This window comes from Cervus elaphus, chromosome 6 (assembly GCF_910594005.1).
Source record: "Cervus elaphus chromosome 6, mCerEla1.1, whole genome shotgun sequence".
Lineage (NCBI taxonomy): Eukaryota > Metazoa > Chordata > Mammalia > Artiodactyla > Cervidae > Cervus > Cervus elaphus.
In genome coordinates, this window is record NC_057820.1 from 13241475 (window position 1) to 13264439 (window position 22965).

General features: G+C 44.8%; 1 protein-coding gene across 3 annotated transcripts in view; it reads right to left on the minus strand.

Annotated features, from left to right (window-relative positions):
• The window catches only part of EVC2 (EvC ciliary complex subunit 2), a 154570-nt gene that overhangs the window by 13814 nt on the left and 117791 nt on the right, over positions 1-22965 (minus strand). For all 3 annotated transcript variants that reach the window (XM_043906207.1, XM_043906209.1, XM_043906208.1), the window contains exons 17-19: positions 12776-13003; positions 3460-3674; positions 1752-1839 (exon numbers count right to left, since the gene is read on the minus strand). In XM_043906207.1, the coding sequence (XP_043762142.1) occupies positions 1752-1839; positions 3460-3674; positions 12776-13003 (531 nt within the window). The remainder of the gene's footprint in view (positions 1-1751; positions 1840-3459; positions 3675-12775; positions 13004-22965) is intronic.

Below are 22965 nucleotides of genomic sequence, written 5' to 3' on the forward strand. Positions count from 1 at the left end.
TGTCCCCTCTGGAGGACCTGTCTGAAAGGGGATGATGGTAGAATGGCCTGACAGTGAGATGAGTGGCAAGTACTCTCCTGAGTCCTGCCATGGGTGGGTACTCCTCTCTTGCTATAAATAGCAAGAAAGCCCAGGTCAGCTTTCATGTCAAAGAGGAAGGAGCATGTTAGACTTACTACTGACTTTGATGCTTAACCTTGGTTTCCTGTCTGGTGTGACTGGCAGAATAATGGCCTCGAAGGTGTTCATGTCCCATCCCAGAACCTGGGAATATGTCATTTTACATGGCAAGGGACTTTGTGATGAAGCTTAATGATGAAGCCTAGACTGATTATCCAGATGAGTCCAACCTCATCATCACATGGGTCCTTAAAAGCACAGAACTTTTCATGCTGTGGTAGGTTAGAGAGAGATGTGATGACAATGGAAGAAGCATCAGTAAGACGTGATTTGTTGAGTTTGAAGATGAAAGAAGGGAGCCATGAACTGTGAAATTCAAATGCCTCTAGAAACTGGTAACAGCTGTCAGCTGACAGCTAGCAAGGAAATGAAAACCTCAGTCTTACAACCACGATGAACCAAATTCTGACAATTACTTGAATGAGGAGAAGACAGATTCTCCCAGATCCTTAGAAGGAGTACAGACCTGTTGACACTTTGATTTCAGTCTGGCAAAACCCATGCAGGACTTCTGGCCCACAGAACAAGAAGATAATAAATTTGTGTTCTGTTAAGCCACTAAATTGGTAGTAATTTGTTACAGCAGCAATAGGAAACTAATACAAGTGAGAAGATGTGTGTGCCTGTGGACAAGTTGTGGCCAGTCCTGCCGGCTGGACACCTGAAAGTGTCCCTACCCCTTCTCCCTGCCGGCTCTCTTTGGAGGTGGAAAAGGAAGTGTTGAATTTGTAACCCCCCTTGCAACCAGGGATCCATGGGTCGGGTCGTCTCAGGACATGAGTATAATTTGCTTCAAAGACTTGGTGGCATGTACTTTCTTGGAAAGAAAAGACAGCAGAGTGATTGTGTTCTACCTTTACCCTCTTCACGTGAACACAGACACGGCAGCTGGAACTTCAAGGAGAGTTGGGAAGAATCAGAGTGTAACAGTGACATCATTGAACTGAAGCAAGGTCAGCAACACCTATCTCCCAATGGCCTGTGACTGGCATAAGCCACTGTCACAAATCACGTTTGCTGAGACTCAAGAAACCAGGAATCCCACCTTGGAGTGCACATAAAACACCACTAGTAGAGTTATGTAACTCTGCATACGACTCGGTGTGCGCAGCCTCGCGCTCTGTCTCAGGAATGCTGATGAGGGCTGCAGCTCTGGCCAAGAATGAGGCTACCTAGCCCCAACAAAGATAAGCTGAAACGTGGTGTGCAATCTCAGCATTCTCCTCATATGGCCCAGATTTCAATGACCAACTTTGTTCCTGGTGGAAACTACTCTGTGTATATTAAACCTATTTAAGACTGAGACGAAGACGGGTTGGGTGCCTGTCTAATCACAGAAAAGAAACTGACCAGGGCAGTGATTACTATTGTTTCTGTTGCTGCCGTGACCCTGACTGAATGTCCCCTAGGGGCTGGCCCTGGGCCAGGCCTTTTCACAAATCCTCTTAGCAGTTCTCAAGGTTCCTGTTACCATCTGTGTCCTGCAGGTGAGGAAACATGGACTCTGAGAAAAACGTCAAGTTATGGGCTGGCAAGGGATGGACCCCAGGACACAGTGAACTTGTTCTCACCTGGCCGTACAGGGTCAAAAAGGTGTCCGTCTCCATATTCTCCAGCAAATCTTCCAGCACGACACTGTCTTCTTGCTCCTCTCTCAAACTAGGGTGAAAACAAAATATCCATCAGTTCAGTGTTGTTATAAAGTTATCCTATGAGAAGATTGTCTAGTTGGTTAAATAACAAAGTATCACAAACCTAATCTACATGATTTTAAAAAAAAAAATCCATCAAAAGAGATAACCAGAAGAAGCTGGCCTCTTTTTAGCTAGATTATCTTGCAAATAAATGAATCCGGGACTGCTCACCAGGATGGAGGGCTCCTTCAAGTGAGAATTTTTGTGGGAACCGTATGGAGACTTTTCTGTGGCTTTGCAGGGCAGCCTGTGCTCTGCATGGCTATTAGCATAACTGATATCATCTTGGGCCCTTACAGTCTTTCCTGTCCTTCTGCTGACCCACCCAGGACTGTGCAATGAATCAGTTCTCTGTCGTCAAAGGCTTTGTAGTTAATAGATATTATTTAATAATCATTAGGGTCAGGTATTCTCTGTGCTCTGTTATTCCCTAGACAAGGATGAAAACCTTCCCTTAAGTATTCCTGGCATCCATGGGACTAGTTACCCATTCATAAATTTTGACTTAGGAACGCACGTCCCATTTCCAAGCACCTAGCCCATACCCTAGGTTAATTATAAAATTGCCACAGTGGCCCCTCGGTTTAGAGTGAAGCTGTGAAGGCTTCTGGGCTGTTGTCCGCCTGACCCCACTATGTGAGTAAGTCACCCTAGATAAATAGATCCATCGTCGAAATGGAGCTGCCTGCCTTGTTTTTCAGCCTCAAGATGCCTACTCAGTACAGTGGGCACTTTTTGTTCCCTCTGACCTTCAACAGTGATCTTAATGTGAAAACTCTCAGTATTAGCTGCCATGCCTGGTGCTCAAGAACACCAAGGTTTGGGGTCTTCATCCGTCAAGTGCTCCTGTGTTGACATGGGCCCAGAATCATCTCCCAAGGATGGACCTGGCTCTGACCACAAAAGCTGGGTGGCACCTTATCACATGAGGTCTCCATCAGGCTTCTTGACTTCCCAGGGGGAAGGAAAGGGGTCTTCCCAGTTTATCCCCTCAGCCAATTAAAGTTGGTATCCTGGGTTATCCATCCTGCCTTCTTGCTGGTTAATACAATCTAAACCCTTTGAGGGTATAACTCATACAAAAAGTATGATCATCAGCAATTCTCTCCATGAAGCATGGAATACATTAGGGTGTTAAATATCCTAAAATCCACAATCAAGTCCAAGTCAAGTCAACATCTCTGAGCATTTTCCTCTGATCAAACAGATTCAGCCTCTTATGCTATTATTTCAATGGAACAGAAATGCACTTTGATGCTGTGTTTACACAGAAAAGCATGATCAAACACATTAAAGTCACCTATAATCTCACCACACAGAAATCACATCTATTACAGTCTGGCCTATTTTCTTTCAATGAATTTGTGTTTTCAAAAATGGAGTCATGCTATGTATTATAGTGTTTACCCTGTCCTTCACAGTGGAAAATTATGAAGCTGTTAAAAATTATGTTTTCCAAAAGATATATGTACCCCTGTGTTCAATGCAACACTATTTACAATAAGCCAAGATATGGAAGCGATCTAAGTGTCCATCCACAGATGGATGCATAAAGAAGATGCCATACACTGGGTCCTCAGCTCACCTCTGCTGGTGATGCTCCAGTAGCTTCTGACCCTTGCTCAGGGCTCGCCGCAGGACAGCAGAGACCTGCCTTTCAGAATCCGTCTCCTCCGGCTCCTGCAGAAGCCCAGGTCCCTCGCCCGCCCACTGCTGCCGACCGTCCAGGGCCCGCTGCAGCTGGGCCGCCTCCTGGCGTGCCAGCCGGTCCTCCAGCTTTCTCTCCAGCTCCTGGAGCTCCTGCGCACAGATGGGCAGGCACTGAGCACAAGTCAGGGGGGCTGCAGAGTAAAATCCACCCCTCTCGGCTCGGCGCTGCAAGCCTGGCAGACCTCCTCTTTTTTTTCTTCTTTTTAATTAATTAATTTATTTTAGTTGGAGGCTAATTACTTTACAATATTGTAGTGGTTTTTGCCATACATTGACATGAATCAGCCATGGGTGGACATGTGATCCCCATCACTGTCCGCTCCCCCACCAGCCAGTGGTGCAAATAGCATCATGAGACTGCATTCGGGTCTCTCACATCTCGTGCCTTTGCACATGCTGCGCCCCTACCTGCAGGCCTTTTCCCTGTTTTCCTGGCCAATTCTGAGTCTTCTTTCAAGGACTGGCTTTAGAAGAACCTCCTTGGGGGAACTGCTTTGTGTTGGTCTCAGACACAGTCCATGATGCTACTGACTGGAGCTGCCTGGGGGTCCTCACCTGGGTCCACACTCCCTGTGGCAGCCCCCAGAGACATTTCCCGATGGGCCGATGCTAAGGTTGGACCTGTCCTTGTGATTCTTATGACTACTTTTGCAACTTCTTATGAATCTATAATTATTTCAAAATAAAAATCTTAAAAATATTATCTTCAGTATTAAACATTCAGTAGAAATTAAACATTAAACAGACACTAGAAAATGAAGGATAGAAAGATGTCAGGGAAGAGAAGCATGTTACGAAGTTAGCAGCTTGTGCCTGCGCACTGGGACAACACCTCAGCCACAACCATCAAGGACCTTGAAAATACAAGGAACACGCCCTCGAGGGTACATGGCACACCAGGGCCGCACAGCAGCGTCACAAGTAGAGAAAAAGAACATGGCCCGGGTGCTCTGCCTTATGTGGGTCAAAGGTGGGGTGTCTAGGGGTCACTGGTTCTCTTTCTGTTGGGAACTTAAGAGAGCAGGAATTAGGGTGCAGAGAGGGCAAGGCAGGGTCACTCAAGAGGTCAGGTGTGTAGGTCAGCCAGAGCTTCCCCTAAACAGGAACTTCATGAGTGGGGCAGTCTGCTTTTATCTACTTTAGTTGGCAATCTGTTTATTGAGACAGAAGTTTTTGAAATGGTTGCCTCGGTAATCAAAAGCTGCCAGGGACTTACTACAGGCTCCCTAAGTTCCTTGGGAGATACAGATACCCCCTCCTCAACTGGCCACTCACTACCCCTAGTATTTTCCTGTTACAGACTGAATGAACACTTGTGGTCCCTTAAATCCACATGCTGGATCCCTAATCCTCAGTGAGAGGGTGCCTGGAGGTGTAGAGGTGTGGGCTTTAGGGGTTAGTAGGGCTTCCCAGGCGGCACTAGTGGTAAAGAACCTGCCTACCAATGCAAGAGATGCAAGAGATACAGGTTCCATCCCTAAGTTGGGAAGATCCCCTGGAGGAGAAAATGGCAACCCACTCCAGTATTCTTGTTGGGAAAATCTCATAGACAGAGGAGCCTGGCAGGCTACAGTCCATAGGATTGCAAAGAGTCAGACAGGACTGCAAGCAGTCATGCATAGGTTTAGATAGACACGAGGGTGGGGTCCCCATGATGGCATTAGTGCCCTTATAGGAAGAAAAAGAGATTGGAGCTCTCTCTCTCACAGGAGGACACAGTGAGAAGGCAGCTGTAAAGAAACCACAAAGATTCTTCACCAGAAACAGAATCAGCTGGCACCTTGATCTTGGACTTCCCAGCCTCAAGAACTGTGAGAAAATCAATGTCTGTTATTTAAGCCCTGAAGTCTACGGTGTTCGGACACAGCAGCACATGCAGACTAGAACAATGCTCTATTTCCTGCTAGAGTGTGAGCTCCTGGGGGGCAGGGCTGCATTTCTATCCCCTCACCTGCAGCACATGGCCTGCCTAGCAGCTCACACCTGTTACAGATGTATGTGGGGTATCAGCGTATTCTACACGATGAAGACTGGGCTGGACCAGCAAACGTGGATCATGCCTCACACCAACCATACTCAGGTCACGCCCAGCGCTGCTCTCAGTGCCCTGCCTAGATTCATCTCATTGAATCCTTATAAAAATTATATGGAAACCATACTTCTTTTCTATGTTGAAACTGAGGCAAAAATAAAAAGTAATTTGCCAGGTCATGTGATTCTTACGGGGGCTTCCCAGGGGGCTCAGCAGTGAAGACTCCACTTGCAATGCAGGAGGCACAGGAGACGTGGGTTTGGTTCCTGGGTCAGGAAGATCTCCTGGAGGAATGCATGGCAACCCACTCCAGTATTCTTGTCTGGAGAATCCCATGGACAGAGGAACCTGGAGGGCTGCAGTTCATAGGGTTGTAAAGAGTTGGACATGACTGAAGGGACTCAGCACACACGCCCATGAATCTTAAGTGGCAGAACAAGAATATGGCAGCAGGTCAGCTCCACAATTTGGTCTGTGCCCTAATCCCCAAGCAATACTGTCTCTCACTGGCCAAACAAGAAATTTGCAGCCTGAGGCCATCAGAGTCAGAGAATCTGGGTACAAGAGACTATGCACAGTCTGTTTATGTGGGGAAGAGAGGGTGGGCAGGAAGGTGGGCTTTAGGGGTTAGTCATTGAAACCATTGTCATCGAACCCATTATTCACCAGATTGGCCCGTGTTCTACCTGGGGGTGGGGTGTGGGTGGGGTTTGATCCTAAGAGGCCTTGGATAGATGTCATCAGGTGATGGTGGTCCTTGATCCTCCTAAATTTTGTACAAAACAATCTGCCTTTCTGCAGAGGCACTAAAGCTTGCATCAGAGTCTCAGAAACGTTACTCAAAAATCAAGACATGGAGAAAATGGCCAGAGAGGTAAACTGAGGTCATAGCATGGAGAGCATGTAGGTTTTGCCTCCAGTGCTGTGAGGAGTTTGGGATGCTCTGAGTACAGGCTTCCGGCATGATGAGATTGCCAATTGTTCCCATCCTTCGCTTCGCTGCATCCCAAATGGAAACATAACCAAACACAGCATTTCCAACAGCACTAATGAGTTCCCACCCCCATGTTCTGTCAGCATGTCTGGAGCTGGTCATGGACCAGGCTTCCATTGAGGTGCCAGCCCCAGCCCACTGCAGGGGGAAGGAAGGGACAAATCCACACCTGCTAGTGTCCCTAAACAGGCAGAGCACAGAAAGCTGGCGTGTCACACTTTGATTTTCCAGGACCAGGTGAACCCCAGTTGGGAACAAACATATCCTGCAGGTTCTAAGTTGCTGATGGCAGGTTCTCCCAGGGGTCAGTCCTATCTCCAAACCTCTGCACTTAGCACTACTGGAATCCAAGATGTGGTTCTAGAATCTGCTCTCTTCACTAGAGTTTCAATGCTGAGGCAGGGACTCTGGGACTGTCTTGTTCATCCCTCTCTCCAGCAGGGAGTAGGCTTCCCAGGTGGCTCAGCTGTAAAGAATCTGCCTGCCAAGCAGGAAACCTGGATTGGATCCCTAGGTTAGGAAGATCCCCTGGAGAAGGAAACGGCAGCCCACTCTAGCATTCTTGCCCGGAGAATCCCCTGGACAAAGGAGCCTGGCGGGCTATAATTCATGAAGTCACAAGAACTGGACACGACTGAGTGACTAAACAGCAAGAGCAGCCTCCCAACAGAGAGCAGGCACCTGGCCTATGGAAGGAGTCACAGTCATCAGCATCATCTTATTATTAAAGATGATAATGGCAATTAGCATGCACCGAACTTCCACACTGCGCTAGATTCGACTCATGGTATCTTTACATGAATTAATGCATTTGATCTTCCTAAACCAGCACAAACTAGGAATCTGTTAATACCCCATTTTATAAATAAGTCAGCTAAGGAGCAGAGAGTGTAAGGACATGTGAAGTCCCAAGAGCCTGAGAGAGGAGTGACTTCAGGTTTCTCTAACTCGGGGCCCTATCTCTTGCTCCCATTGTCTCTGGAAAGCACTCTGTAGACATCTGTTGAATGAATGGATGGATGGACAGATGGGTAGATGATGATGAAGACAGTTCCAGGCCATTTACTGGGCATGAGGCATTCCGGGGTGAATGAGACATGGCCCCTAGACTCGGGAAACTCACGGTCTAGTGTGGGAGACAGTTGTGCAAACACAGATATAGTGACAGGTAACAGTCACCTTAGGGAATCTAGATGGAGGATGACTTGAGCACAGAGCTGGGAGAAATCAACTCTACCCAAGGGAATCATGGATGGCTTTACAGAAGAGGCAACATTTGGCTTGTTGTAGCTGCCAGAGAGGAGTATGTAGGGTGAGCAGCAGAAGCATTCTAGACAGAGGTCCTTCAAAGGAACTGAGGCCTGAATGTATCTCCAGTGCTCAGGAAGGTCCAAGGGCTAAAATGCAGGGTCTGAGGGAAGGAGGGGTAGAGGGGAGGTATTAAAATATGGAGCTGGGAATGGGGCTGTCACTAATTTTATTTTTCAGAAATGTTCCTTTGGCTGAAGGGTGGAGGAGACTATAGTAGGGAAAGAAGGAGGCAGGCAGAAACTGGTGTGAGAACAGGAACTGGGCTTTGCAAGCAGGAGGTATGGGCTTTGATTTCCAGTTCTGGGACCGTGGTAAAATGAGTCAACAGTCCTAAGCCTCAACTCCATCTGCAGAATGGGAATAAAAACATCCTGGGGCTGACAGAAGGTTTACACACTTAACACGATGCCCTGGACCTGATGAGAGCTACTCCTGGTGTGATTTTTTTGTTTTCAGGTCTAGATTTGTCTGAGTATCGAAGCTGGGTGGCAAAGGTCAAAAGTGAGAAAATTAAGGCAGAATCGACAGACTGAGTGATTGATGGCGAGTGGGCAGTAAGGCAGAGGACAGAAAAGGAAGACGTCCAGTCCAGGCTTGGGAAAGTAGACACACATGAAGCAACTGAAATTGTGGATTAAATATAGCGGGTGCAGTTAGCCTGGGGTCACATGACGTGTTATGAGTAAGACCATCACATTTAAAGCTGCCCATGATTGCCATTCAACCCCACGATTCAATTATGTCCTTTCTGTGGTCCAGTTTCACAAAATGGGTCTAAATGCTTCATCAAATGAGGGGAGCCTGACACAGGTTTCTCAGGAGTTACTGCCTCCAAAGCATTTCATTTCATGCTTTTAAAATTCTGAATGTGTAACAGCTTAAAAGCCCATTCCCAATGGGAAAGTAGTTTTCCCAGAATGATCAAATTGCAGAATGAAAGTCTAATATCAAGTGTAAAATGATAGGTTTATCTTCCCTCCAAATGTAAATCTTCATTAAAATAAAAAAAACCTGGCATTGTATCCATAGTTTTATTGGTTGCTTCTAATTCAATTCAGGACATGTTAACGCTTCTACTTCAAACACATTCGAGAATAAGGAAGCTTTGATGCCACTCAAAAGGGCTTTAATGTAAAATTGAAAATGTAAGTGTTGTGCTACGCAATTACTAGTAGGAACGAGGGCTGCTGAAAGTAAGAAGGGCCATTAGGTCTCCTAGGGTTGAATTGAGGTGTTTCTCAGAGCGTTTATAATGACGAGATCGGGAAGCCAGAGGCTCCTAGTGTCTGTCTTTGTTCCTAATTTGCTTGACACATGACCATGGTCCTGCCCCTCCTCTGAGGACCTCACCTCCTTCACCTGTAATTCCAGGCAGTGGCCTTGCCTCCATGCCAATCACCTAGCAGTGATGCTCCCTGTGGGTTTTGGGTAAATATCTTGCAGGATTTCCTCCTATTCAGTTCAGTTCAGTTCAGTCGCTCAGTCGTGTCCGACTCTTTGTGACCCCATGAATCCCAGCACTCCAGGCCTCCCTGTCCATCACCAGCTCCCGGAGTTTACCCAAACACATGTCCATCGAGTCGGTGATGCCATCCAGCCATCTCATCCTCTGTTGTCCCCTTCTCCTCCTGCCCCCAATCCCTCCCAGCATCAGGGTCTTTTCCAATGAGTCAACTCCTCGCATGAGGTGGCGAAAGTATTGGAGTTTCAGCTTCAACATCAGTCCTTCCAATGAACACCCAGGACTGATCTGCTTTAGGATGGACTGGTTGGATCTCCTTGCAGTCCAAGTGACGCTCAAGAGTCTTCTCCAACACCACAGTTCAAAAGCATCAATTTTTCGGCGCTCAGCTTTCTTCACAGTCCAACTCTCACATCCACACATGACCACTGGAAAAACCATAGCCCTGACTAGACGGACCTTTGTTGGCAAAGTAATGTCTCTGCTTTTTAATATGCTATCTAGGTTGGTCATAACTTTGCTAACTTGCTAAGGAGACTTAAATTAACATTGGATGGGCACTGAATTCAATAAAATACCCGTTCTGTTCATACCAAAATGATCACAGGAATTGTGTTTCTTTAATCTGTTAATCTGATGAATTTTGTCCATACATGTTTTAGTGTTAAACCAACCTTACATTCCTGGGAAAAACTCACATTGGTTGAGCTGTATCTTTTTATAGATGATTGGATTATTCATTAACACTTTATGAACTGTACATCTAGGCTCATAGGTAAGACTAAACTGTAATTATTCTTTCTCATACTAGTCATGCCTGGTTTTGGCGTCAAGGTTTTCTGAGCTTCATGAAAGGAGGAATATTCCCTACTTTTTTTAACACCCAAATGATCTGCATATGAGATTGGGAATTTTTGTTATCTTAAGGTTTGGTGGAGTTCGCCTATAAAACTATCAAGGTTAGATATTTTTGTGTGTGTCAGAAGATTCTGAAACTATTGAATCAATTTCTTTCATGGTAACAGGACTATAGAGAGTTTTTTCTACTTGAGCCAATGTTGGCGAGCTATAATTTTTTAGAAATGTTGAAATTCACCTACATAAAATTATTGTTCATAGAATTCTCTTATTTTTAAAAACTCTAGGGCATCTATTGTCATGTTGCCTTTTATACTCCTGATATTACTTCTTTATCTCTTTTTAAAATGGTCAATCATGCCAGATATTTGCATATCTAATTTAGTTTAATTCATCACCTTGGAGATCTTCTGACTGAATGGCTAAAGTATTTTTGGATTCCTTTGTTCTGTTAGCAGAAACCTTTGATGACAAACTCACAGATGGGACTCCCCTCCCTCAACCCTGGCAGGGCTGGAGATGGACAGGGGATCCTGGGGGCTCCTTTGAGCGCAAGCGGCTTCCCCCCACCACCCACCCTCCGCACCAACCCCACTGGTTGCTCTAGGCCTCAGGACACCCCACAGCCCCCCACCCTGGTCCTTCAAATTAACCCCCCAAGCCCTGGAGGTCCTGGTTTTCTCCATTTGCTTTTGGATTTCAGCCTCTGGGTTTGCATACATCTCCTTCTGTGAGTTCAGATTTTTCCAAGCTATCCTCATCCCTTGGGAATTTTCCTCACCCTACTGTGAACTCACAAAGCAAGAAAAAGTACATTTATTTTTATTCATCCAGTGTCCGGATGTTTTGTGCCGGGATACCCACAAAGTCTCCCCTTGCTTCCTATCCCTACAAGCAGGTGTCCAAGAGCGGGGTGCACTATATTTGCTGGAAAAATAGCCTGGACTCTTCAGAATCTGGGCTTCCCAGGTGGAGAAGCAGTGAAGAATCTGCCTGGCAATGTGGGAGACACAAGAGATGCAGCTTTGATCCCTGGGATGGGAAGATGCCCTGGAGAAGGAAATGGCAACCCATTCCAGTATTCTTGTCTGGGAGATCCCATGGACAGAGGAGCCTGGTGGGCTATAGTCCATGGGGTTACAAAGAGTCTGACACAACAGACCGACCAAGCACATGTGCTTCAGAGTCTAATGTTATTTATGATTTTCTATAAAGAAATGGGAACGTCCATCGACAGGATCAACTGTGGACATGACCCAGGGGCTAAAGTCAGAAAAGAACAGATTTCACTTACTAGCTCTGTGGACCTTGGAAAAACTTGGAAAAACCTTGGAAAAAGCTTGACCTGCCACTTGCCCGAATCTCATTTCTTTACTTGAGAATTGGGCACAGAAACACGACCAGATTCACAGCGTGGCTCAGTGATTAACTGACATGATGTCTGACAAAGAACATAATTGCAAAGAGGCATAAAATTGCAACTTATTATTAATCATGCTGAAATGAGCGTCTTAAGACGCATGATGGAGTAGAGCATTATTAATGCTTAAATGAGAGCATGCCCATTTCACACAGCTCATTAGTGCTCGCCTGCCACACACACGGCACTCAATAAATGTGAGTTCCATTTAGGTGACTATTATAATAATACACAAAATTCTAAAATTACACATACGGGAACTAAAATTAGTCCTCAAAGCAGTTATGTCGCTAGCTTTTGTGTTATGAATATACCTCCCACATCTTGAAAACATGCAGCATGTAGAAATAATGGTAATAATTAAAATTTTGAAAATAAAAACAAATCCAATACTTCATAACATCTAAGGCGCCCTTCACTGAAAACGGTGCTAAGTTGCTTCAGGCATGTCTGACGCTTTGCGACCCCATGGACTGTAGCCCACCAGGCTGCTCTGTCCATGGGATTCTCCAGACAAGAACAGTGGAGTGGGTTGCCATGTCCTCCTCCAGGGGATCTTCCCAACCCAGGGATCCAACATGCATCTCTTACATCCCCCGCATTGGCAGGTGGGTTCTTTACCACTGGCGCTGCCTGGGAAGCCCTCATTGAAAGCTACACAACTACTTTTCATGGTGGTGGTGGTTTAGTCACTAAGCCATGTTCGACTCTTGCAATCCCATGGACTGGGAACCTACCAGGCTTCTCTGTCCATGGGATTCTCCAGGCAAGAATACTGGGGTGGGTTGGCACCTCTCTCTCTACTTTTCATGGCACTGTCAAAGAAACAAACAGCTGCTGGCTGCAAGAGGAATCCCAGGTTCCCAGATGTTAAAAATGCTAACATTTAAAAGGTTTGCTTCCTGAAGGCAACGAAATAGAGGAGCCTTGGGCAGCAACAGTGCACTGGGCTCCCATGTAAGTTACCTCACTCAGCCCTCCCCAGGACCCCTCGGCGGAGACAGGATGGCAGACCACCCATCCGATGGTGGGAGAGATGGAGGCAGCCACCAGAAAGAACCACTGAGGGAGGCGGTGTAGTGGGCATCCTTTCCTTCCCGGGTCCTGCACTCACCGGGCTGTGTGACTCCAGGATCTGCATGCAGGCCGACTTGGTCAGGGTCTCCGACGCGCTCAGCTCCTCCAGAAGCAGGTCCTGGATGCTCAGAAGGGCGGTATACGCCCACAGGGTCCTGGCCATCCTGGCCGCCTTCTGGAACTGCAGGGAGACGAGGGACTCGGCAAAGCGTCCCTCCTGGGCCTCCAGCTGCTGCACTCTCTCCCGAAGCAACTCTCCTCGGACCTGGGAGGGGCCAGCCAGAGACCAGAGAGCCGTGAGTAAGCGGAGGTCAGAGGACAGAACGTGGCTTACAGAGAGCAGCTGGTATCGGTGGTATTTGTATCGCTGCAGGTAGGCAGCCAGTCATCCAGTCGGGACCCTGAAGAAGGTCTCAAGAGTTAAAAGCATCAGTACTGGAATCTCAGCGTGCAGCTTAAGACAGCATGGGCACCTCCGCTTATAAAGACGCTCACTGCGGGGCTTTTGGAATCTAGCTGTTCATTCCACATTTATCATTCTTGGAGGAAAACTGAACTGTGTTGCTCTCCAGAGCAAAATCTTTTAAGCTTCCCCATCCTACAGGATGAAAGTTCAGTCTTCCTAACAAGGTCTCCAAGCCCTTCGCACCCCCATCCAGGCTAAGGTACAGCTGGTCTGTTCTGCCATCCCCACCCCACACCTGGACTTCATACCCGTGATGGCTCATGCTCTGCCCACCAGGCTCCTTGCATCTACAAATCCAAACTTTGGTATGATTCAAATGCCGGGCATCCTCATCCTCCCGAAAATCTCCTGTTTGTTCTCTGCATCTCTGGTTCCCAAGGAGCCACTTTGGAGCATCCTCACTTTGCATACCTATTGCCCCCTTCTCTGTGTTTCCTTCATCTCTCAAGCTCCTCTTCCCAGTTGGCACCATACTGTTTACCCCAGCAGAACAAAGCTCCTCTGGGGGAGGGCCTTAGCACCTTAAGGGCTCAGAAGAAACTCTAAATGAAAGAATCCTTCACTCAACTAAGTATTAATAGTTTGTTCATTCCAGCGCCTCTACACTTTCTCCACATCATTACCTCTTACACTTTCTCTAGAAAACCTGCTGCAGGGAACAACAAAGTCTAATAGATGGTAAAGAATCTGCCTGCAACATAGGAGACCCAGATTTGATCCCTGGGTCGGGAAGATCCCCTGGAGGAGGAAACGGAAACCCACTCCAGTATTCTTGCCTGGAGAATTCCATGATAGAGGAGCCTGGTGAGCTACAGGCCATGGGGTTGAAAAGAGTTGGACACGACTGAGCTCACGCAACTCAACTCTCTGATTTCACCACTTGAGCCCCTAAGGGTAAGTATACACCCCTCTCCCCTGCCCAGGAAGCTAAAGCACAACCCCCAAAGTAACCTGCATAAGCACCATATCTTGATGAAGCCTTTAATTGCACCTTTCGTGGTTTGTGGAATTATATTCCCAGTAGCCCAAAGTCAAAGCAACCCAAGTGCCCCTCAACAGATGGATGGATAAACAGAATGGGGTCCTTATCTACATGATGGAATATTATGCAGCCTTGAAAAGGAAGTAGATTCAAGCAGATGCTACAACGTGGACGACATTATGCTCAGTGAAATCAACCAGTCACAAATGCATGAACCCCACAGGATTCTGCTTCTATGAGTCTCCTAGGACAGTCAAATTCATAGGGTCAGAACATAGGCTGGTGGTTGCCAAAGGCTGGGGAGAGGAGCGGTGAGAGTTAGTGCTTAATGGGGACAGAGTTTCATTTTGGGAAGACAAAAAACTTCTGGGGATGGATGGTGTCAATGGTTGTGCACAATGTCAGTGTACTTAACGCCACTGAACTGGACACTGAGAAAATGGTTAAGATGGTACATTTCATGTTATGTATATTTTACCACAAAAAAAAAAAAAAAAACTGAAAAAAAAAAGTTTGTGAAACATTTTTTCCTGTCATGTAACCTATTTTTAAGAGTCACATGTTTGTATCTAGAGGTTTTAAAGTAGTTGGCATACTTCCATGATGTAGAGGCTGGCAGAAGATGATGCCCTGGGTTCTCCTACGTCTGCACAATTTTCCTGTCCCCATTGTGTGTCCTTCAGAGGAGAGCAAGCCCCACCTTGAAAGGCTCAGATTTCGCCTGTATGATCTGTCCTTCAGAAAAAAACTCTGCCACAAGGAGGAGGGAAAAAGTGTCCCAAAGAAGCAAATAGTCCACTTTGGGTGTTGTTGGCTGGAAAAGAGAATTCTGCTGGGGGAAACTTCAAAGGCTTCTTGGAGAGGCGGTCCTGGCCACAGGACCTGGAGAAGGAAGAACAACAAAGGAAACTAGTTCTTCAAAGACACACTGTGGGGACCTGCATATTTGGCTCACAAAATAGCCCACTATGATCAGGGACCAGAGGCAATAACACGCAGAACCACAGCATGAAACAGTTCCTCTGCAAGTTGTTATTATTCTTCAGCTGCTAAGTCATGTCCAGCTCTTTGGGCCTGCATGGACTGCAGCACACCAAGCTTTCCTGTCCTTCACTATCACCCGGAGTTTGCACAAACTCATGTCCTTAGAGTCGGTGATGCCATCCAGCCATCTTATCCTCTGTCACCCCCTTCTCCTCCTGCCTGCAATCTTTCCCAGCATCGGGGTCTTTTCCAATGAGTCAACTCTTTGCATCTGGTGACCAAAGTATTGGAGTTTCAGCTTCAGTCCTTCCAATGAATATTCAGGGTTGATTTCCTTAGGACTAACTGGTTTGATCTCATTGCAGTCTAAGGGACTCTCACGAGTTTTCCAATGCCACAGTTTGTAAGCATCAGTTCTCTGGCGCTCAGCCTTCTTCATGGTACAACTCTCACATCCATACATGACTACTGGAAAAACCACAACTTGAACTATATGGACCTTGGTCAGCAAAGGGACATCTCTGCTTTTTGAGAACTTCATTTCCCTGCTCAGAGGGAACATGAAGTCTTGTTATCTAAAGGATGTTACTAGACCCCACTCCTTCCTGGTTTGGAGTACTGGGTGGACAGCCACCTGCTTGGTGATCTGTTACCAGATCACAGGCCCCATTCATTTTGTTTTCTATATCTCAGGGATCACCTTTGACTGTTGTCCAGGTCAAGAAGCAACAGTTAGAATCAGACATGGAAAAACAGACTGTTTCAAAATTGGGAAAGGAGGTCTTTATATAGGGCTACGATGTTTTAGAGGACGGAGAGGGGGAAGGGGGAAGGGATATTGAAGGATCCAGGCATTCAGGAAGAGGGAACAGCACACCAGAGGCACTGAGGCCGGAATTCATGGGGTCCTTAGGGATCAGTGAGAGAGTGAATTAGACCAAAACTGAGAGGAAAAGTGGAAGAGAAGGACATAGAGGTCAGACAGAAACCACAGTACAGAGACCCTCACTGCCCGGTGAAAGTAGGTAGCCTTTCTCTGGAGGCAATAGAAAGGGAGCTATGGAAAGCCTATTAAAGTTCTTAAAAAGGAAAAACATGAGTGATGGGAGATAAACAAGAAAAGGTTGAAAGGTCCCCTCATGACACACCTGCCATGAGCTAAATTTTCACGTTTCCTCCATGTGACTTCGATCTTCCCCACCTTTGGACAGGTAATGGCCCCAGTAAGCTATGAGGTCTCGTCCCCTGGAGACACTCAGGGTACAGTGAGGGGGCCAGGAGGGATATCTCATTTTATTTATGCAAAAGTCAAAGTCACTCAGTCGTGTCCGACTCTTTGCGACCCCACGAACTATACATTCCATGGAATTCTCCAGGCCAGAAAACTGGAGTGGGTAGCCTTTCCCTTCTCCAGGGGATCTTCCCCACCCAGGGATCGAACCCAGGTCTCCCACATTGCAGGCGGATTCTTTACCAGTTGAGCCATAAGGGAAGCCCTATTTATGCAAAGTTATTCCTAAAATGGGGGAAAAGTGTAAAGCCTTTTGTATATACTGCAAAAATAACCTGGACAGTGAAATTAAGAATAGAAAAATTCTTTAACAACCTTTTTCTTTCTTCTTTGGAAAATTTAATTTGTTAATTCCAGCACCATGAGAATGTGCCTCTAAAGGGGGCTATCATCCTTGTCTAAAAGAACTCCTGGGAAAAGATACAGATTTGCATTTCTATGAAGTATTAATGACAGATTTAATTAAATAGTCAAGCTACCTAAAGTAATAAAAATTCACTTCCAAAACAGTATGCTGCTAAATACTCTTATTTTAAATGTGAAGCTCAAACAATTTCCCAGTTTCCCTGACAGAATGTGCATTTTGAAGGAGTTTCTTCTATGCTCTCTGATGTGCTTTATCACAAAATAAAATCAACCTGTCAATCAGCAGAGAATTATTAGGACTCCAAGGAGTTCAAGTCATCACACCCCTCCTCCTTGCACAAGTTTGGAAACAAAAACAACTGGATGTGTGGGTGAGCCAGATAGACACCAAATGTCAGCTTTAATATTGATGAAAACTAGATTGGAGAATGTGGCTCAGATGTGTTTGCAAAGGAGTGGACACTCCCCCAAATAACCAGCTTCCCCCCAAGCTCATCACATCATGGTCAGAGAATGGGGGCTTCCTGCAGGCAGACTGGCTTCTAAAGAGAGGAGGAGGTTGTATTGAGCATGCTCAGTTCCTTCTTTGATACCACCGATCAGATAGCACCCTTCTTGGAGAGAAGTGGGCAAGGAATGGAAAGAGGCCAGGATGTCACCAGCAAAGAGAAAGGAAAGACAGAGGTCAGAAAGGAGTCACATCAGGAATTTTATATCCAAATGCTGGGAGGAGATGATGAAACACTATTTAAATATAAGCATTCACTCCTATTCGAGTGGCTGACCACTCCCCAAAGCAGGTCAGTCTACATTAGGCTTTGCTGGATGGATTCAAAATTAAAGACTTTCTCCTTTATCTTGCATCAAGAAGGGGGTGGACTCAGTAAAGGTGTGTTCACATTTGTTGAATGAAAGAGTACCCTGCTAAATAAACATCATTATTTAAGATAGAAAAGTCGATTTCTATGCCTGGAAAGACATTTCTACCCACCCCATCATCTAGATCATTAAAGTGCAAAAATCTCAAACAAATTAATTTGACTTTGGAAGCCAGTGGGCTTTGATTAAACCAGTCAGTGTAGTTTTGTTTATGGATGATCTGTAATCTCTTATGAACTCTTACCACCGAGCTAGCTATATGACCTAAACAAATTGCTTAACTCCTCTGAGTCTCGGTTTTGTATGTGTAAAGCAAACGATAAGATAACAGATGACAACATCTAGTATAGTCTGTGGTGCCTAACAAGCCCCTAACAAATAGTAGCTGCCATATTCTTACTACTACTATTATTTTCACTATCATTACTATAATTAGTTAAATAGAGCTTCCTTCAGGTTGCAGGAAAAAGATAAAAGACAATAGCTTATAATATTGAGAGTTTTCTTTCCTCCTTTAGGAAATTTCTTCATTTCTAATTATAAAACACACACACACAATGTAGAAAAATATTAACAACTGAGATTCCTGGTGAAAGACAGTAGATTTATAACATGCATCTACCATTCTATTTAAGGCTATTCTACTCAAGTGAAACTTTATCTACTGACTACTAAAAATCTCAGTCTTCTTCCCTCATTTGGCTCCTGACATATGTGCAGCAAGGCAGGAGACCAGTCTTCTCTGGGAACTCTGACCAGACTTCAAAAAAGTTCTATAGATACTGTTGTTGGGAGTTCTCCAAGTTCACAGTTCAGCCCAATCACACCAGAGTGAAGGTCACAGTCTGCAAACCCCAGTTACAGCTCAGAGACTCCAAGCAGCTTTTAAGTACTCCACTCTTAAACATGAGCAGACCACCGAGGATGGCCACTTTCCTGAGAAAACTCCAATGAATGTAGAGATAGCAACTTTAAAAATGAATGTTCTCAGAAAGATACAAGAGCTATAGAATCCTTAAAACAACAAAAGAATGTTGTTTTGTTAAGAAGAGAGTGTTCAGAGAGGGGAAAAAAGCTCTTAAAAAATGAAAATTAAAAATATAGATAAAAATTCAAGGGCTTCCCTGATGGCTCAATGGTGAGGAATCTGCCTGCCAATTCGGGGTACATGGGTTTGGGCCCTGGTCCGGGAGGATCTCACATGCCACAGGGCAACTGGGCCATATGCCACAACTACTGAGACCATGTTCTAGAGCCGGTGCCCCGCAGCAAGAGAGGCCGCTGAAATGAGAAGCCCATGTGCCACAACTAGGGAGTGGCCCCCATTCACCAAAACCAGAGAAAAGCCTGCCCAGCAAGGAAGACTCAGAACAGCCAAAATAAATAAATAAAATCTACAAATAACACAATTCAAAGGTCTGAAAAATAAAACTTAAGATGTTCCCCAGAATGTAAAGCAAAAGAACAAAGAGAAGGAAAATGGTAAAAAAAGAAAAATAGATAAACAGTCTAACATCTGAATAATTAGAGATCAAGAAAGACAGATTCAAGACCAGGAGTAAATCATCAAAATTAGTCACGAAAATTTCCCAGAATTCCAAGATGGGTCAAATTATCCATCAATTATGGGGGCAGAAGGAAACATTTTCAGTCTTGCAAAATTTTAAAATATTAATATCCTCCATGCATCCTTTCCTCAGAAACTAATACAGGATGTATGTCAATGGGGAAACAATGGAAACAGTGTCAGACTTTATTTTCTTGGGCTCCAAAATCACTGCAAATGGTGACTACAGCCATGAAATTAAAAGATGCTTGCTCCTTGGAAGAAAAGCTATGACCAACCTAGACAGCATATTAAAAAGCAGAGATATTACTTTGCCAACAAAGGTCTGTCTAGTCAAAGCTATGGTTTTTCTAGTAGTCATGTATGGGTATGAGAGTTAGACCATAACGAAAGCGGAGGGCTGAAGAATTGATGCTTTTGAACTGTGGTGCTGGAGAAGACTCTTGAGAGTCCCTTAGACTGCAAGGAGATCTAACCAGTCCATCCTAAAGGAAATCAGTCCTGAATATTCATTGGAAGGACTGATGCTGAAGCTCCAATACTTTGGCCACCTGATTTGAAGAACTGACATTGGAAAAGACCCTGATGCTGGGAAAGATTGAAGACAGGAGGAGAAGGGGATGACAGAGGATGAGATGGTTGGATGCCATCACTGACTCAATGGACATGGGTTTGGGTAGACTCCAGCAGTTGGTGATGGACAGGGAAGCCTGGCGTGCTGCAGTCCACGGAGTCGCAATGAGTCAGACACGACTGAGTGACTGAACTGACTGTATTTCATTAAAAGAACGTATCGGGAAATAGAAGGGTGAAGGGAATTCGTAGCATGACCTCAAGATGGCAGCTGTGCATGAAATACAGAGGCCAATGTCTGGATTGGAGCACAGCTCTGCAGAGGTACACAGAGAGATGTCCTCAAGAAGATGGAATTAATAGACAACATGACTTATGTGACGGTCCTGATAGGATATTTGGCCATCCACCAAAAAGTGACTGAATCAGTGATAAGTACACAGAAAAGTAACAACAACAAAAAAAGAAACCGAAGGACAACAATCACTCCAGAAAAAAATAAAAGTTATATAGGAAAAAAATAAATCTGTTCTTATATGGCTCAGATGTGGGTATTTTTAAAATAATCATAGTAATAGAAACCTTTAATACAGATCTAACTGCATTGAATATGGGGGAAAATAGGAAGGGCTCATATGTTGCACAATGACAGAAGAAAGGCAGCTATATCTTATCTTCTATAAAGATAAGTGAATAGATAATACCCAAAATCGAGAAATCAAGAAACAGGAAGGCAAGCATGATATTTAAAGATGTGGAGGTAAACACCAAAATATCAAACTGAAAAACTACAAGTTGTTACCTCTTGCAGATTTGCAAATGCGTATGTGTGTGGCTGAGAGGGCTGCTTTTGGGGGGGCACAAAACTCATAGAATTACACAACTCTTTAAAAGAATGCATGCGTGCATAAGTTTGATAAAAATGAAAAGTGAAATTTTAGAATGGACAATGTAGAAAAATGTTACCACAACCAAACTATCCAAAGATAACCATGGCAACATTTTGGTATGAGAAAAGTAGAAGTAGAATAAAAGACTAGAAAGGTAAGCTGAAGACTCTTTGTAAGGTCTTGAATGTTATGCTCAGGAATCTAGGCTTTGTTTCAGAGCAGTGGGAACCTATGAAACTTCTCTTAGGAACTTTGTTCAATATTCTGTAATAACCTAAATGGGAAAAGAATTTACCAAGAATAGATGTGTATACATATAATTGAATCATTTTGTTGTATACACCTGAAACTAACACAACACTGTTAATCAACTGTACTTCAATATAAGATAAAAATTAAAACCAAGGAAATTCCCTTAAACTGGTGCGTCAGGGAGATGACTGACAGACTCTGCCTTGAGGGGTGAAACGGGGTCAAGAGCAGACAGGAAGAGAACCATCTGGAGGCTTTCCCAGTCTTTGTAGGTGGATGAATGGATTTTCCCTTCCAAAGTACCTTTTTTTTTTTTTGCCCAAGCTTTATAAGGACCTGCACCATCAATTTTTTTCTCTTGTCAGGTCATCTGAAAAAGCACATTATTCGCATGCTTAAGCTCCAGTCACTTTTGAAATGACAGATATGTGAAGAGCTGTTGCTGACAGAAGCTGTTCCTGTCCCAGCCACCTCTGCATAATTGCCGAGGCTGCTGCAGAAACACACTGGGGTGCAGGAGTTTCACTCCTGATGAAGGGACTGCTAATGAAGTGTGCAAGCGTGGCATAGCCTGAAACCTGGAAACAGTGAATGAATAATGAATGGGTGAACGGTTATGTGGCACACACGGCACTCAGACGGGGGGCATCATTAAGACAATACCAGAAATCATGGGTGAGCAGAAAATATGGTCTTGCCATTTTCATTTATATTTGAATGTCCCTAAAGATATACATGAGGTCTCCTGCATTGCAGGCAGATTCTTTACCGTCTGAGCCACCAGGGAAGCCCAAAGATATATATGAGAAATTTGTATATCAGTTCAATTCAGTTGGGTCTGATTCTTTGCGACCCCATGGACTGCAGCATGCCAGGCTTCCCTGTCCATCACCAACTCCCGGAGCTTGCTCAAACTCATGTCCATCAAGTTGGTGATGCCATCCAACCATCTCATCCTCTGTCATCCCCTTCTCTTCCTGTCTTCAATCTTTCCCAGGATCAGGGTCTTTTCCAATGAGTCAGTTCTTCACATCAGGTGGCCAAAGTATGGGAGCTTCAGCTTCAGCATCAGCCCTTCCAACGAATAGTCCGGATTGATTTCCTTTAGGATTGACTGGCTTGATCTCCTTGCAGCCCAAGGGACTCTCAAGAGTCTTCTCCAACACCACAGTTCAAATGCATCAGTTCCTCGGTGCTCAGCTTTCTTTATAGTCCAACTCTCACATCCATACATGACTACTGGAAAAACCATAACTTTGACTAGACGGATATACTCTGTGCAAAACCAGCAAGAGAACACACCAAAGATGAACTGAAATAGTCTTCATTTCTGGATCCATCAAATAAAAATTGGCTAATATAACAAAGAAATGAGCATCAAGAGACCTGTGCTTTAGGCTTTATTTCACCACTCCATAGCTATGTGATCTTGGACAAGCCTCTCAACCTTTCTGAGTTGCAGTATTCTTACCTGTAAAATGGAAATAGTAAGAGTTGCTCTACTCGATTTACTACAGAAGGGTGTGGGATACACACAGAGGTTCCAAGATCATCTGAAATATCAAGAGATTGAGAAGAACCTAAATGTCTTTTAACTGAGCATTGGTTAAGTCATGTAGGGTTCATTCATATCATGAAAGGCTATACTGATGAAAAAAGAAATGAGGAAACTGTCATGTACTGATATGAAAAATCTTGAAATTTCAGGGTTAAGTAAAAAGCAGAGATGATACATGATAGACAGACAGATAAGTGACAGATAGACAAAGATAGATAGATGAACATAGAGAGACCGACCAATATATAGATAGATCTGTTTCTAATAATTGGAAAGTAAAAATGAGCCACACAGTTTGTGCTATGCTTTCTACTCGGCTCTATGGATTGACCCAGGCATTGAAGCAGGAGAAAGAAGCCACATTCTCTGTCCTGGTCAAGGCATTCCACAAGTAAAACCTTGGCCAGAGGCCACTATGA